General features: G+C 48.7%; 1 protein-coding gene across 3 annotated transcripts in view; it reads right to left on the bottom strand.

Annotated features, from left to right (window-relative positions):
* Positions 1-227: 227 nt before the first annotated feature.
* The window catches only part of BICDL1 (BICD family like cargo adaptor 1), a 49,694-nt gene continuing 33,164 nt past the window's right edge, over positions 228-16,757 (bottom strand). For 2 of the 3 annotated variants that reach the window (XM_054645553.2, XM_077188059.1), the window contains 6 exons: positions 16,157-16,336; positions 15,275-15,493; positions 14,030-14,173; positions 10,427-10,557; positions 7,776-7,896; positions 228-4,437 (listed from right to left, as the gene is read on the bottom strand). In XM_054645553.2, coding sequence (XP_054501528.1) covers positions 4,249-4,437; positions 7,776-7,896; positions 10,427-10,557; positions 14,030-14,173; positions 15,275-15,493; positions 16,157-16,336 — 984 coding nt within the window. In that variant the 3' untranslated portion in view covers positions 228-4,248. Of the gene's footprint in view, positions 4,438-6,880; positions 6,990-7,775; positions 7,897-10,426; positions 10,558-14,029; positions 14,174-15,274; positions 15,494-16,156; positions 16,337-16,757 lie in introns of all 3 variants that reach the window. The other variant, XR_013184687.1, reaches the window with a different exon arrangement.

Genomic DNA, 16,757 nt, shown 5'->3' with positions numbered 1-16,757 from the left:
CTGGAAGGTGAGATGATTTACCCACCTTTAGGTGTTCCTAAGAGATGCAAATGTTTCAAATGTTTTTGCCCTGGCCCCTTCTCCCCTAAGCACACACAGGGGCTTTACCTGGCTGAATTTCGTGGGATGATGCAGCACCAAAGATGCTGTTGGGTGTTAAATGACAGTTCAAAAAATGAGCTTGTTTTGCTGCTGGGTACAGTAAAGTGGTGAGAGCTGAGACAGTATCGTATAAATGATGTTTTATTCTGAAGAGAACTATTTACAAAAGAAGTAGAGCATTGTTTTTACTAAAAATATGCCTTTATAGATTTTTATAATATGTATCTTATAAAAACCATACATTTATTTACATGACTGCTACATACAAAAATTACAGCACTGTGGTATATGTACATATCTATAGGTACATTCTTTCTGCTTGTCCCTGCTGTGTGCTTTTTCCCTCTCAATCCAAGGGAATCATTGCTGCAGCACCCAGACACTTCCTTTCTTGGCTTTTTGGTTCAAACAATCTTGCTTTTTATAGCTGAGTGGGGAGTAGAGAGTTTGCCTGATGGAGAGGCATATCTGGAATCTACCATTCTAAGTAGGACAAGTGCATGTGGCCCTGCCTGCAGCCTCACTTCCTGCTCTCTCTGCAAAATGACTCTGTTGTCAGTAACTTTTTCATTTACTGTTCATCTCCATGACAAGTTGCTGATCTAAGTTTGTGGGAAGATAAAGTGCTAGTGACTTGCCTTTCCTTTACATTTGTTCCTTGTTTACAGTTGCTTCCCTTGCAGGGTTTAGGAAGGGGAGACTGATCCCTTTTCCCTCAGGCTGGCATAACAAACGTTTGCCCAAAGAGTCTCCTGTTACCTGTGGGAAAGTCCTTTGTAACCTTAATCTCAGCAGGCATCTCTTCTCTGTGCAATATTTGAACAGTGACTGTGCAGCACTACTGTTTTATTTACCATTATCTCAAAAGCAAGGCTGAGGGTTGTGTTTAGAGCTGCTGATCCCACTCATTAAATCTCCTTTGGGATCCTGAGTACCTGCTGGATTGATGTCCTTCCTCCATTTCATCTCCTGGAGCTGCTGTGTCCTTTACACCGTGGGTGCATCCTGGAAGAGTCAAGTGCCACAAGTGAAGGAAGTGTCTTCCAACCAGCACTGCAAGGCTGATTCCAGGCTGTGACAGGATGGGGGGAGTGTGTTAATGACAGCACAGAGTGAAGCAGTCGGGACCTTGTTAAAACACAACGTGACAAATACAGGTGAGGTTTTTCAAGACAGAAGACAATACCTAGCTGCTGTGTTAAGGCAGTTTCTGTTCCTGTGGAGTAGCAGCTCAGCACAAGGAGGTCTCCTTTGGTGTGTTGTCCAGTTCATTACACCCAGTTCTCTTGTATCTCTGGGTTTAGTAGTGCAACTAAGTCTTTAGGGTGAAGGGGCTTGTTTGAAGAAACCATACCCAACTGGCACCTTAGAACATGCAGACTTTCCTCTTGCAATCTCTTCTGTCACTCTTGTTAAATAAATAAAATTGCAATGGGATTAAGGATTCTCATTGAATGAAGAGATGGGCTGTGCCTACCCCTGCAACCAATCGAGTCACTTTCCTCAGCAAACGTAGCAGAAGGCACCTTTCTTCATCTCATCACTGCATCTTCGTGGGGTTACTTAAGGCCCTTGCCTTAGGATTGCATCCATCCATCCATCTATCCATCTATCCATCCATCTATCCATCCATCCATTCATCCTCACTGGGGTAGAGTCCCACACATGGTGGGCATGTGGCTTGAAGAGAGCTGGTGGGATCTGGGAAATGACCACTGACAGCAGAAGAAAGGTCCCTGAGGACCGAGATGTTCATGTGGCTCTCCTGTGACAGAGCACCGTTCTCAGTGTTCACTGGTGTCACCGTGTCACATTCTCAGTGTTCACTGGTGTCACTGTGTCACAGGTGTCACTGGCATCCATGCATCCACTCCTCATTTTGCAGGGATCCAAGGCTGGGGTAATGCATGTGGGTGTGACTGAGTCCTGGCAGCAGGAGGTGCTGAGCAGGTGCCTCGTGTCCCTGCCCTGTCCAGAGTCACAGCAGAGGCAGGATGGGAGCATGAGGTCATGTGGCACTGCACTGCAGCCCTTCCCCTCGCTTGCACAAGTGCCTACAAGGAGATACTCAACAGCTGAGCATTGCCTAGAAAGGAGAGGCCAAGTTTCAGTTTCCTTCCCTGCCTGTGAGGCTCCTGATGCCTTTCCCCAAAAGCATCAAGCTGTATTGGTGGGGCTTTGCCCAAGCATCTCCTGAAGAAAGTTCTGTAATCCAGAGTTCATTGCTTTCATGTAGATGGGTTTCACCACTCAGCTCTTCACTATCATGGCCAATCTCAGAGCACTCTGCTCCTTGCAGCCCAGAGCTGCCTTAGTGCAAGATGATTTCATACCAGTGTGGTGGCTTCATGTAACAAGGAAATACAGGAATGCTCAAATCTTCATAGGCAGAAAGGATATTTGTAATACTGAGGTATTATGGATGTTCTATCCCACAGGGAGGCTGAATAACACTAAAACCCAAGCCACCAGCCTCTTACCTGCTGCTTAGAAGGTGATTGGTACCTGTTCTAGCAGAAAGCTTGTTCCTGTGAGTAGAGATAGCAGCTCCCTGTGGGATGGTGTGTTAGCACCGAAGTTGCTGAGCAGGGCAGGGCTGGAGGTGAGGCCAGCTCTGTCTGCTGTGGGACAGTGTAGGTGGTGGCCTTTTGAAAGCAGCAGGAAACAAACTCATGGGTATTATGAGCTGGGAGAATGTGTGAAAATTGCATGACAGCAGCAGGACATCTCTGAACTGAGCCTGGTGCTCCTCACTGGCTTATGATGGTAGACTGATAAAAGAGAAGAGCTGTAAAGTGCCCATCCAGTGCAGAGGGCAGGTCTCTAGTTGAGTATTGCAGGGTTTCCAGCATTGCTGTGTGCTGGAATACACCAAAAAAGCCACGTTCCTTCTTGTTGATCAAGTCGTGCAAAGCAGGCTCTGGTCATCTTTGATCCAAAGGACCTTTGGCTCACTAAAGGGCTGAGTAGCAACTGACCCCCAGCAGGGACAAATCTCCTTTCTGTCAGGCCATAGCCAGTGTTTCTGCATAGGGCAGAGTAACCTGCAGGCTTTCCAGAGCTTTGTAGACACCCTGATAGCCTTTGGCTTCAGTGAAGGCAGATGCCAGTGTGCTTTCTGAGGATGGAGTCTGCCAACCCAGTGTCAAAGACTGACTGACATCATTGGGAGTAGGCTTCCAGTGAATTATTAGTTAGGCTTTTGGGGGCCTATCCAGTTAAAATGACAGTTTTCTTACTCTGCTTGGGAGATGTGTATGGCTTTGGGGAAAGGTGTGTGACTTGCTGAAGCTCCCAAACTACTTTTGGCCATTGGAGGAACAGCAGGTGCCCCGGGACTGAACATGCACAACTTTTATCCAGTCTGTAATCTGTTGTAGATGGTCAGTCTCCTGGGGAGAAATCTGAGTAGCTACAGCCTGCAACTCTTACCTCTAACAGGAGGGAGCTGGAGAGGACAGTGACACCACCCATCTGTCCCCTGCCCTGAGCTGTGAGGAGCCTGGATCCCAGGGAGGGTGAACGGCCACGCAGAGCTCAAGGGGAGATGGTGCCCAGGCAGGAGCTGCAGTGAGGGCTCAGCTTCCACCATGGAGAAAGCTACATTGGTCAAAACATGGTATTGCTGGGGCCAGAGTGACTCCAGTCTCAGTGGGATGGATGAAGGATGTCACAGCTGCCAGGGTGATACAAATGGCTCCCTTCTGTCCTCTTGCATTCAGCTCTCTTCTTCCCCTTCTGCTTGCTGTGACAGAAGTTCTCAATCCCCTGCACCGCTCTGTCTTGGGGCTGCTTATTTCCTTCTCCAGCATAAGAATGCTTTTAAGACAATCAGAGAATTCTTCACAGCAGAAACTGGACTGTGTCAAAGCGCCTAAAATATACCCTGAAGTTTATCACTTCATGTATAGAATAAGAAAAGTTTCTTTCTACTAGAATCACATTGTCAATTTGCAAATCTCCAATTCATGTAAACATTTGGTTCAGACCAGGTGCGGTGTAAATAGTGCAGAGTCTCAAGGGTTAACTCCTTTGCCCCCTTCTTTTTTACTCAGTGAATCAGACTTGGGTCCATCAGCAAGCTGGGCAGCTGCCCCACTCCCCATCTTGAAGCAGGAATTGTTGGAGAGTTTTCTCTTTTTCAAATTAATTTTTCTTGAAAAAGGAGAAGAGCCGGTTTCCTTCGGCCCCGCCGGGCTCGTCCCCCTGCTGCTCCGGCCTGGGGGAGGGCCTGGCGCTCCGCCTGGTGCCACTGGAGAAGGAATAAGCAAGCTGGCTCCATTCCTTCGGGTGTTTGTCCATCAGCTGCTGGTCAATGACCCTGTGCATGTCATCCTGCAGCAGAGGGACAGGACAGGGCCGTTAGTGGCAGCTGACGCCCAAGGGGAGCTGGGGTGGGGCGGCTGAAATGGGAATGGAACGTGCAGTGATGAGATGGAGCAGGGATGAGGGAGCAGGGACAGGTCTGTGTCCCCACCCCACAGCAGGCTCAGCTGTGCTCACTGCCACGAGGCTTCTCAGGGAGTGAGGAAGATCAATCACACAGTTCTGAGGGACAGATTGCTCAGGTGGTCTGGCACAGGAGCTCTGTGCCTGCCTGGGACTCACTGCCACCCCTAAGCTGTGTTTCTCTGCTGTCTGCAGCCTGCAGATGTCCCCTTCGGGGAGAAATAAATAAGAACAAATGCAGCTGAAAGCAGAGGCCAGAAGAAGGACAGAGTCTGTGCTGAGCAGGTCTGTGTGCACAGCAAGTGGACAGGCAGGGGTGGCAGAGCTGCTGCATGGCCACTGTCACTGGGGCTTCTCTGGGGGAGCTGCCGAGGGGCTGGGGCAGGTGTGGCCCACCAGATCCCTCCTGGGCTTTGCACCAGACTCACCAAACAGAACTGAGCTCATCCCTTGGACCCCCTCCTCCCCTAGAGCCAGCACAGCAGTGGGAGCTCTGACTGACACCTCAACACCAACTGTGGCTTTTCAGGTGTACCAGGAATGCTCTGATTTTGTTCATGTTTGCAGCACAGTGAAGCTCCTTTATACAAAATAATTACCCAGGTCTGTTGCCACTAATGATGTGCTAACATGTTCCTTGAAAACCTGGCTATAAATTTTACAGATTTTAAACTTTCAGATCCATTGCTTCTCCTATAATTGCATATTTAAGCTACAACTTAGTGAAAATGTGTGTATATAAACTAGCCCCACAGGAGGAATCAACTACTCCCCAGCAGTTTGGTCCCTACTAGGGCTGAGGACACTGTAAGGATACTCTGGATGGGCTGGAGTGGTGGAAGTGCTGTTCATTCAGCACCTGGTGAGGGGCAGCCCCAGGATTGAAGGGAAGGTGCTGCCATTGCCCAGCAGGTGCCCCAGCTGCTCTGGATTGGAATCAAATCAGTCAGCTGGGACTGGAAACTTAATAATGGCTGATCTCTTGTTGCAGCATTTTCTTCAGGGAAAAGGATTGATAGCCATGACCTGGGCCTGAATTTAGTATGGGGGCTTCCCCTGTGGGAGCAGGAGGGTGCAGAGCTACACAGACTGGGGAAGTTTTGGGTCTTTTTAGAGCAGGGCTGGAGAGAGGAAAGGCAGAGGGAGAGTTGAAGAGGTTGAGGTGAACATCAGTATGAAATATCAGTGAGACAGGTTTCCAGAGCTGAAGCTGCCATGTGAAAATGTACAGCACTTGGATTTTGAAGGCACCTCTTCTGCTAAATGAAGTAGGTACCCAGGCTCCTGCATGGCAGATCTGTGTCCTTGATTGACCATACAACAAGGGATGAGAAGGATTATGTATATTTATATATATATATATATACACACAAAAATATCATATATATATAAAAATACAGTATGCACTATTGAGAGTGCACTGCATTGGATCCCTGTCTGTCAGATGTGTGAGTCAGAGAGAAAAGCACTTGGATAGGGAGGATTTTTTGCATGAATCCTATTTTGCAGCCTGTATGATTATGTCCTTAGAGAACACTGTCATCTTGTTGACAGCCCTTGGTGAAATGCAGACTAGAAGTGAGCAAAAGCAAAATGTTACCAGATTAAAGAGTCCAATTATGCCCAGCTAAAGCAGAGACTTTTATCCTATTTTATCAGAAACTTTTCTGCAAACTCCTTTGCAAAATAGTCCCCAAAATACATAAATCTCCCCACTTGTTTTGTGCCTCTGTGGCTGAGCTGCTGTTGAGGGGACATGAGGTGGCTGGAAACCTTTTTGTTGCTGTGTAGCAACACCTCAGGTCAGTATGTTAGAGACAACTTACTGCCATGAAGTGGCCTGAGCCTCAGCTCACAGAGCTGATGGGAGCAGGTCTGGGGTTGCTGTGTTACTGCAACAGGACCTGTTCTAAGCCCCTAAGCTGGGTTTATTCTAGCACTAAGTAGGCCTAACTTTATAGCACCCATCCAGACTGAACTTGGATCCAGACAGCTCCTGTGCAGAGCAGAGTGTCACCTGGACAATGAGGCTGAGAAGTAAAATCCCAGCCTGTCTTTCAAGAAACTTTCCAGATACTAAATATGTGGATAGAGAGGGTTAATAAAATGTGCACCTCAGCCTGGCTTTGCCCATGGACCTTGGTGAAGCCTCACCATGGGGTGCAGGATGCTGCCCTTGGCTGCTGCTGGGATGGGGGGTGTGGGCAGAATATTGGTGGGTGATGGAGACCCCCACTGGCCCCTCTTGCCAGATGATGGTGAGGGCACAGAAGGATGTGGGTGATGGTGGCAGCAGATGGAGAGGGGATGGTGGGTGTGGGGAGCTCACCTCAAAGGCAGGAGGGGTGTACGACTAAAGCTGTTGGTACAGGAACTGAGAAAGGCCACTAGATCAGAAACCAAAGGAGCCAGATAGTAAAAAGCCCTGAGGAAGCAAACTGTAAGCAGGAAAAAGAAAAGAAAGAAGAAAAGAAAAGGGAAAAAAAAAAACAAAAAGAGAGAGAGAGAGAAACGAAAACACAGTGGAGTTGAAACAGGAGCGAGGTTGTACGGGAAAGGTTTCTACTGGTCAGGCTGGTTCTTAGTAGAGCTGGGGGCTTGCATGGTCTGCAACAAATCACTATAAATGGCACAGACCTTTGCTCTTGAGTCTGCTCTATTTTCTGTTGAAGTAGCCCTCCCTTGGTGCTGCTTTTGGGAGGAGGCAGCTTTGTCTGCTCACAAGGATTTTCCCCACTGACCCCAAGCAGAGCATCTCCAGGGCAGCTGTGGAACTGCCATGACTTTGTTTTTTCACCTTGCTGAAGAACTGGAATTTTAGCTTCTCCTTCTTGATGGATCTTCAGAGTTTATGCAAACAGTGCAGCAACAATCAGCACAACCTCGTTCTCCCACCTTTCTGCTCCATCATGGAAATGCACAGACATGCTGTGCCCACGTGTACCAGGGTGTGCCTGCCTGGGGACACCTCCTGCATGGACCCCTCCCCACCCCAGGGCAGAGCAACGTGCACATTTCCCATGTGAGGCACAGTCTGCTCTCCATTTTAAAGGAGTTTAGAGCTGTAGAATTCACTGCTCACAGCCAAAAGGGTGGGAGCAGGGAGGGGCAGCACCCCCCACACCTCCTGCAGAGCCAAAACCCCCAAACACCCAATCCATGGGTGCTCAGGCAGAGAACAGGACACAGCCACAGGGAGGGGGGACAGTGGGCTCATGTCTCACCTGCCAGGCCTCCAGCTGCTGCGAGAGGTTCACCTTCTGCTGGATGGCATCCAGGAGTTGGCTGTTGAGGGACATCATGTCGATCTTGCACTTGGTCAGCTCCACCTCCACCGCGTTCTTCCTGCAGGGACAGAAATCCAGACATGGCACCTCCTTCTTTCTAAACAAAGAGTCAGGCATATCTAAACAAATCTACAATTTATGTCTTTCACTGGCAAGTCCCCACATCCTAAGATGTTCATCTCTGTTGTATTCTGAACAATCTATTAATCTGAGTGAAGAACTTTTGATATCTTTACCTTAAAACCAGCAGATTTCTGATAAGCACACTGTGAAGAATACTGAAAAAAAATCAGATACACTGCTGTGTAAGGTAATAGTGTGCCTGGATAATGTGCAAGATTTGCCAATAACATGGAGATCTAGAACAAGGTAGGATCTATATTCAAATGTTTTCTATTTTTCTTCCATTTACATGCATAGAAAACAAATGATATGTGCTAAAAATCAAATGACTCATGTCTGATTGCTTGATCAATAAATTGCAATATAAAACAAACATAAAAATCTCTTAAAGAGCACAATTCTGCTTTCACTTGGGACTTGATTGAAGGAAGGATCGAAGGAAGGAATGAAAGATGAGAGCTTATTACAGCATATACTTTTTAAGAATGAAAACCTGTCAAAATTATTTGAATTAATTGTTAGGCTTTAAGGAAAGCTCCCAATTTCAGTGGAGTTGTCCCAGCCCTTGGGAACACCTCTGCTGCATTTCTTCCCAGACATTTGGTGGCCATTGAGCATGTCATGCCATGGACAAGGTTACCCAAAGAGCCCCAGATGCTCAGTGGCTGAGATGTTCCAGCTGCTCCTTGCATGTGGAAAGGAATTGTCCTTCAGGATGGAGCAATTTCCTAAGCTGCCCAAGCTGGGAAATGCTGCTCATCCTGCTGGGAGCACACAGGTGAGCACAAAGCTGAAGTTTTCAATTAACTGCTGTGTGATAGGAAAGTGTAACATGACTTGAACCATCTTTCCTTGCAAACATTTTCGAGAGAAATAATTGCATCTTATTAACTGCAGCTCATTCCTTGTCTCGTAAGAGCTCCCTTGTAGAAGAGCAATTTGGGAATTTGTGTTTATATTCCAGGTATTAGAATATAAACACAAATATTCCAAGGTTGCTTAACACTTCCAGTTCTCATATTCCAGGTACTGGTTGCTTAACACTTCCTCTGAAAGGATCCTATTTTCCTATTGCTTCCCATGTTGCCAAACTTCAGCTTCAAGCAAAAATTTTCCACACCAGATGTCTGCCTCGGGCAGTGATTTTATTTCTGTTCAGACTTAGGGATTTTTGGGGGGGATGGGTTGAACAAAAGCAACTTAACCCTTGGGCTGTGAGGTGGGAAGAAAATCACGAGCCTCCCCAGGCAGAACCAGCCCACTCGGTCTGGATGTTTTCACTTCAGTGACAAGATGCTCCTGTCTGCTCTCCCTTGCTGCCACTCTCTGCTCCTTAATCCCCCTCACTCGTGCCTCATTCCCACAGCTCCTGCACTGCAGGACAGCCCAGCCAGCCCCAAATATTGCTGCTTTGCCCAGCAGGGTCACAGGGAAGTGGAGAAGCTGTGCCCTTCCACTGCGGGCAGTGCTCCGAGCACCTGAACAGCCTTTTGTTCGCTTCCCCGCTGCTGGGTGGATGTTTCCAGGATTGATGGCAGTGTTGCCATAGCCACGGCAGAGCCAGCAACCCACAGGCACCGGAACGTCGCAGCTGGGATGCTCCTGCTCCTTGCCAATAGATGGAGGTGTTCCAGAGCACAGCCGCGGCACTCTGGTGGCCAGCTAGCCCAGCAGGGGCAGCACAGGCGATCCAGCCACTTACAAAAAGGGATGGTGAAGGCTGATTTAGCTCCTGCACCCTCAGAGGTGCAACCCTCTCCTGCTCCTCCTCTTGTCCAGGGCTTTTCCCCTAAGAAGATGGACTGGTGGTGTCCTGGCCCACCAGGATTATCAGAGAATCCTTTCTAGCAGAGCACAGAGGGGTAAAGGTGTCTGTCCCTCTCCTCAGGGCATTTTGGCAAGCCCAAGAGCTGAGGAAGGAGGATTTGGGGTATGGGGGAGCAGAACTGCATGGATCTGTAAGGATGATGGGCAAAATAAAGAGCCAAAGCAGTGGGAGAATCCCAAAAGGAGAACCAGAGAATTACAGGACTGGAGATGCAAAAAAAGACCCTGGAACAGGAATGGCTTGGGGAAGAAGCCCAGGCAGGCTGTAATGGGGATGGTCAGAAAAGCAGGGCTGTTTCTCTGGAACAGTAAAGGAAGAAAAATGTGACAAATAGGGCAGACCTAGTGTTTGCATTTAGCTTCCTGAAGTCCTCTCCTCCTCACTGTGACTCACACCAGCACTAGGGATGGCACAAACACGGCTCACAGAACGCTCCTAAATGCCCTCAGTCCAGCCATGGGGCAGCTCTGCCTTTAGCATCTCCTGCCCTGCTCCCAGGCTCCTGGCAGCATTTCCCAGCACCAGCACTTTGTCAGAGCTGCTGTGGAGAGCAGGAGAAAGCCACTCCAGAGGCATCTCCTGCCATGGCACTCCTCAGGTGCCGCCCAGGCTGGCTCTGGCCGCTGGTGGCACTCACTTGGCGATGGCCTCGTCGCGGTCCCTGATGGCCTGCAGGAGCCGTTCGCTCGCCTCCTTGTCCTCGGCAGCGCCGCGCAGCCGGTCCCGCTCCTCCTTCAGCGTCGTCATCTCCACACTCAGCAGCGTCACCTGTGGGCAGAGGGAGGCTGTGAAACCCGGGGCTGCTCAGGAAAATGTACAAGTGTGTGGGGGCAAAGCCACATGGGCGAACCTGCAGGTTGAGAGATCCCCTGTCATAGAAAAAGCTGCGTCTGCTGAGTGGGGCTGTTAGGGCTGGTGCCACCCTCCATGAAAGGCGCTGAGTGACTCTGGGACGCTCACCTGGGCAAGATGTGTCACCAGGGTGGCCTCAGTAACATGCAGAAACAGCACTGAAAGCTGGGCAGGGCAGGACCCACCTGTGACTTTGCTGACACTACTGCATCAGTGCTAAAAGGTTGTCCCTCTCCAAGCTGTTTGTACACATCCTTTGAGTCTGCTTGTTATAATTCTGATCTTTCCAGGGCTAAATTATTGCTAACATAATTTACCAGCAAATAATATTTTTGAAGGGACCCTTACATCTTCTGAAGTAATATGAAGCTGTAGACAAAGGATGTGAAAATTCTCTTTCATACCATGGAAGGTGTTACTGGCACATCTTACAATTTTAATTAGACTTTAAAATATGTCTGGAGTCTTTAATAGTCTGAGAAATGATCTATGGTTTTGGTCCTGTGCAGAGTGAGTTAATAGGGTGTGAAATCATGCAAGGATTGCATTAGCACAGCTTCACAATATTTCATACACATTTAATTTCTTTGTCTAGGGCACACATGCTCTGTTACACTACTCCACCACCTGGAAACCCTTCCAGCACTTGACCCACCTCCTGCCTCTAAATGCAGCTCAGTAGTGCTTGAATCTTCAAAGAAATCTTTAAATAGAGGGCAGACAGTCAAAAAGGGCTGATCACATCCAGGGTGTGGGAGGATCTGCTGTTAGTGAGGCACGGCTGGGCCGGGGGGAGGAGGGTGTGACTGCACCCTGTGTGTGCAGAGACTCCCCACGGGACTGGGGGGCTGTGCTGGGGCTGCCAGGGAACCAGGGAGCTGTGCCAGGGCTGCCAGCTGTGCCAGGGCACAGCTCCCCTGTCCCCTCCCTCAGCCCTGCATGGGGAGCACCTCAGAGCAATGCTGTGACACAGAGCAGTGGTGATGGGGTGATGTAAAAGATGCTGAGCACTTCTACAGAAATCCCAGGGGACAGAGGATCCAGAGGCCCAAAACCTGCTGTTTGGGGATAGGTTTGGGATTTTAATTGGTTCTGTCTGGGCTTCAGGTAAGAATGGGAGGAAACAAACAGGCAGAAGGTGTGAAATAGCTTCTCAGTGTAGACAGAGAAGAGGATGGCTCCTGTCTCCACTTGCTCACTGTGCTGTTGGGCAGGAGCAATGAATGTGTGTGTGATGCCACAAGATCCTAAAAGCCATTTAGAAGCAGCTCCCCTTTGATTGTATCAATACCAGTGCCAGAACAGAGGGATGAGGAGGCAGCAGAGCACTGCTTCCCCTGGCTGGACCAGATTTCCACATGCATCAATTTTCTGTAGCACTGAACAGAAGACGATGTTGCCTCTTTAACAGGTGGTGAGAATAATGATTAACCTGCAGCAAGTGTGAGGCTGGATAACAGGCAAAGCTGTGGGAGACATGTACTGGCTGTGGGAGGCTGGAGTTCCTCTCTGAGAGTAATGGCTGCTGCATTTGTAGCTACGCCTCATCTTTCTCCACATCACACAGAGGTGTGAGAAGAAAACAGAACTGCAGTCCTCCCTTTGCTTACTAAATATTCAAAGCTTTGGCAGCTGGGGACCCCTAAAAGCAGACCCAGGGTTCCAGGCTTGCAATCAGGGCTGGTTTTCTGGTCCCTCCTGGCTGGAGAGTTTGGGGAGATCAGACAATAAAATCTGTGAATAAATCTCTAAAGGTCTCTGTCAGCACTGCCAGGTTGCAGAGGTCGAGCCCTTGTCTCCTCCATCTCAGGTGTGTTTAAGGGCAAGGGAAGCTGTGTGTGGTGCACAGGACTGCAGCAGCACAGCAGGGCAGTGGCTGGCTCATGTCTCACTGGGGGCAGAAGGCTGGACCCTCAAAAGTGTCTCTTGTGGTGGCCACACTGCTGAGAGGAGCAGTCCTAGGGAAGGAAGGGCTGCAGGGCTGCTCCTCTCCCACACTCTGCCCTGATCAGCTGCTGTGGAAGCAGGACATTTCCCACCCTTGCACAAGTGCAGCCACCACTGCCAGGGTGTTTAATGATGCTCTCACTCTTTTCCCTTTGGTGGGAGCTCCCACAGCCCTACAGGCTGTCAGATCCCTGGTTGTGCTGACTTTCTGAACAGAGGTGTGTTTTCCTATTTATTCTCCAAAGGGTGATACAGCACTGCTGGGAAGACCAGTCAAGGACATTAATCCCATTCCATGCTCCAGTGCAGTTGCTGCTGCTTCTGCTGCAGCCTCCAGATCCTCTCCAGCATCTGGAGTCTTGTCCCACAAAGACAAGGACTGCCAAGCACCTCTTTGGATGCCTGTGTCCATATCCTGCTCTTGGCACAGGGTCTCAGACACAGATGATGCTGGGTGGGGTGCAGTGGGATTCTGTGCTCAGGTATGGAGTTGGTGTTGGGGCTGGACCATTCCTTGCTGTTGAGGTTGCTTCAGCTGGTCCCTGGGGTGCTGCCTGGTGCCAGCCTGGCCACAATTAGGATTCTCTGGGAGTGCTTTTCTGAGGGTTTGTGATACTGCTGTGAAAGAGGTCAATTCAGGCTGACCTGAATTGCTGCACATACCCCCCTGTGAGGGTTATGTGCACCATTCCATGGATATAAAGGTGCTGCTCAGCAGAGGAGCACCTTTATATAGTAGAGGAAATGTATTGTATTAGAATATCTGTATAGAGGCTTTGCCCCAGAGGTCCCAGTTGCCCGTGATGGGCTGCAGCTGCGATGTCCTTAACTGGGCTGCAGCTGTGACCAATGAAGGTGACTGGGATAAAAGGGGGGGTGGGATAGCGGTCAGGGAGAGCCTTGGAGGAGCCTTGACCTGAGAGAGAACAGCATGCAGAAGAAGGAGTCAGTGAAGATCTGCAGCCATGAAAATACACCAAAGAGGTATGGACTTTAGAAGTCTGATAACAACAACACCTTTATATCCATGGAATAGTGCACATACCCCTCACAAGGGCTCAGTGCAGCAATTCAGATCAGCCTGGATACCTTCAGGTTTCCAGTACCCCATATCAAGAAGCCTCATACTTTGAGATCTTCTGTTGAGAAGAATTTAAGTAACAGAGACTGGCTAAAAAGCAGTCTGGGTCTGGGAGAAAGGCCTATAGGAAGTTTGGCTGCTTGAGATGATGCTTCAGATGGGCCCCAGCCAATTTGTCAGAAATTTTCATCCTAAATGCTTAAATCCTCTGCATTTGGTTTAACAAATCTCCCTCATCCAACCATTTTGGCCTAAATCTTCCTGGGTTATTTATCATGTTGGTCTCTTTGATGGAAGGCATGTCTTGGAGGATGAACACTGCTGTTACAAGACCACATGTAAAGTGTGGGAGTTGCTAACCTGGCTGTGCAGTCGCTGCAGCTCCTCCAAACTCTGCCTCAGTTTCCCCCGTTCTCCCTCCATTAATTCCCTCAGGGCTCGTGAATCCTCACTGGTTCTCCTGATCTGTTCCTCTAAGGTGTCGTCGTCGCTTCGCCGAGAGCTCTGAGAGCGGGAGAGAAACCTCTTGCTCAGATTTCACTTTAAAAAAGGCAATTGTATTAATTTGGTACCAGTTTGGGATGAGGATGCTGAACAATGAAAAAGAAAACGTGAATGTGACTTTGGTAGAGCTTTTTGTTTCCATACACCTCCACAACCAAGGGTTCTCAACCAAGGGTAGTGCTTCCACACATGCTGCAAAGAGCATGCAGAGCTTGGCATAAACCAAATTTACAGAGACCTACTGCCCATTTGGTAGCCCACATGGCTACAGTCTCTGTTTGTGGACGTTTTACAGGACACTCTGTTTTATTTAACAAATACAACTTCATCTCTATACTCTGCCTATAGGTACTTAGGTGAGGAGGGTGAGTACTCCCTCACAGCCCCCTGCAGGGGCTACACTGTTTTCCTCAACACAACACCCCAAATAAGCCCTAATGGCAATGCAAACAGCTTGTAGGGAATGGGACCAGGCCTGATTTGAGCCACAACAAAAAGTGAGGTGTTTGCTTGTAATTCTGCACTTCTGTAGATGATGACTGGTTCCTCCGTGCCACCCCCTTTGCTCAACAGCCTGGGGACCACATCCTACAGACATCATCTTGTGCCAGCAAAACCCTTAACCTGTCATGGATTTGAGTTTGGCAGCTCCTGCCAAGACATTTTTACCAATGACAATTCACAAGGACAGAACCTTCCAACATAGGGCTTATGATGTTTTTGTGATACTATTGCTAATAAAGCAAGGTTAAGAAAATCCCAAAGGAAATAACCGAACCGTGATGTGTAAGGCAACCTGCAATATTTCCACAATGAAACTCTAACTTACTGGAAATCTCAAAGTAAGCCTACTTTTATTAATTTTCCAGAATGCCTCCCAGACCAATGACAGCTGTACGAGCTTGAAACTTCAGGTGGTCTGAGCACTTCAGGCTGAAACCCTGCGTGCTTGGCTCTTGGCTGACCATTTGAGACACAAAGAGTGGGCTGTGCCCTGTGCCACAGAGAGACACCAGGACCTTCAGGACCCAGCAGCATCTGCAGCAAGCTCTGGGCCAGGAGATGTGCCCAAGGCAAGGCCTCTCTGTGCCACCACCTTACCGTGGAGTCTGCCCCATCCAGCACGTTCTGGATGAGTCTCTTGAGCTCGCTGAGCGCGGCGCGCAGGCTCCCGGCAGGGACGTCTTTGGCTGAGGAGGTTTCTGAGGACTCGTCCATGGAGGAGTCGGTGGACACGGCCGAGTCGGCGCTGTCGTTGCCCCGTAGGTGGGAGCACAGGTACCTCACCTGGCAGTACGCCTCCCAGAGCTGCAGCCTCAGCTGCAACAACAGAGCCTGCCATTAGCCTGGGCTGTCAGGGCTGTAGAGAGCCTCCCTCCATGGCCAAGTGCTGTCACAGACATCTTTTCTGAAAAATCCTTTCCTTAGGATTTTTTCTCCTGAGAAGCTGAGAGGCCTCAGGAACAAAATGTAAACAATGGTTATCTGCTGCTGTGGAATGCAACAGGTGCATCTGGGATTGGTCTCATGTGGTTGTTTCTAATTAATGGCCAATCACAGTCAGTTGGCTTGGACTCTGTCTGAGCCACAAGCCTTTATTATCATTCCTTCTTTTTCTATTCTTAGCTAGCCTTCTGATGAAATCCTTTCCTCTATTCTTTTAGCATAGTTTTAATATAATATATATCAAAAAATAATAAATCAAGCCTTCTGAAACATGGAGTCAGATCCTCATCTCTTCCCTCATCCTTGGACCCCTGTGAACATGGTCACAAAGTGCAGTGTGGGATTTCCAGCACTCACAAATATTTGCCACATTGATTTGGAAATGGATGCAGAGGTTTACTTTCATATGGTCAAAGGGTGTTGATGCCAAACCCCAATCCCAATTTTCAGCTCCAAATCCAGATCAAATGCATTAAACTCCCTTTTGCTCTGGTCACAGTGGCCTGTGGGCTTCCCCAGAGGCTGGAGGGCAAATACCTGTTCTCGTTCTTGCTCCAGCTCCTCTGCCTCCATGCTCTGCTCTATCTCAGAGAGCAGGGATGTGCTGGTTGTGTTGAGGTTTTGGAGACTTTTCTCCTCGCTGAGCTCCTCCACCTTGCCCTGTAGCTGTCGGTAGGACAGCCTCACCTCCTGGAGCTCCAGCTGGCTTTGGTGCAGCTTGGGAAGAAAAGCAAGGAAACAGAAGAATATTAATGGACGCAATATGGACTGGATCAATCTCTTGTTTTGTGAGGGAGCTGGGAGGGAGGAATGAGTGACACAAAACAGGGTTTCCAGCCAGGAGGAAAGTACTCTTGGCTGGTATTGCTGTTTATTGGAGCCTAATAATCTCTAAGTGTCATTAGGCACTGTTTAGAATCCAGAATATCCAGAAAGATAAAAATAGCAGATTAATCAGCACTAAAATGGAGAACATTGTGAAGAAGTTGGGACTCAGGTAAAAAAAATTGCTGAAAACAACACAGCAGGAAGTGGATCCAAAGAGAAAGTGCTATCTACATGTTTTTTAAAAACATATACAAATATATATTTAAAAAAGGAAGAATTACTCAGGGTTGTTTTACAGAACTGAGGATTC

The sequence above is a fragment of the Agelaius phoeniceus genome, chromosome 18 (genome assembly GCF_051311805.1).
Source record: "Agelaius phoeniceus isolate bAgePho1 chromosome 18, bAgePho1.hap1, whole genome shotgun sequence".
Taxonomy (NCBI): Eukaryota; Metazoa; Chordata; class Aves; order Passeriformes; family Icteridae; genus Agelaius; species Agelaius phoeniceus.
Note: the sequence above shows the minus strand (reverse complement) of the source record. Positions and strands in the feature narration are given on the sequence as shown.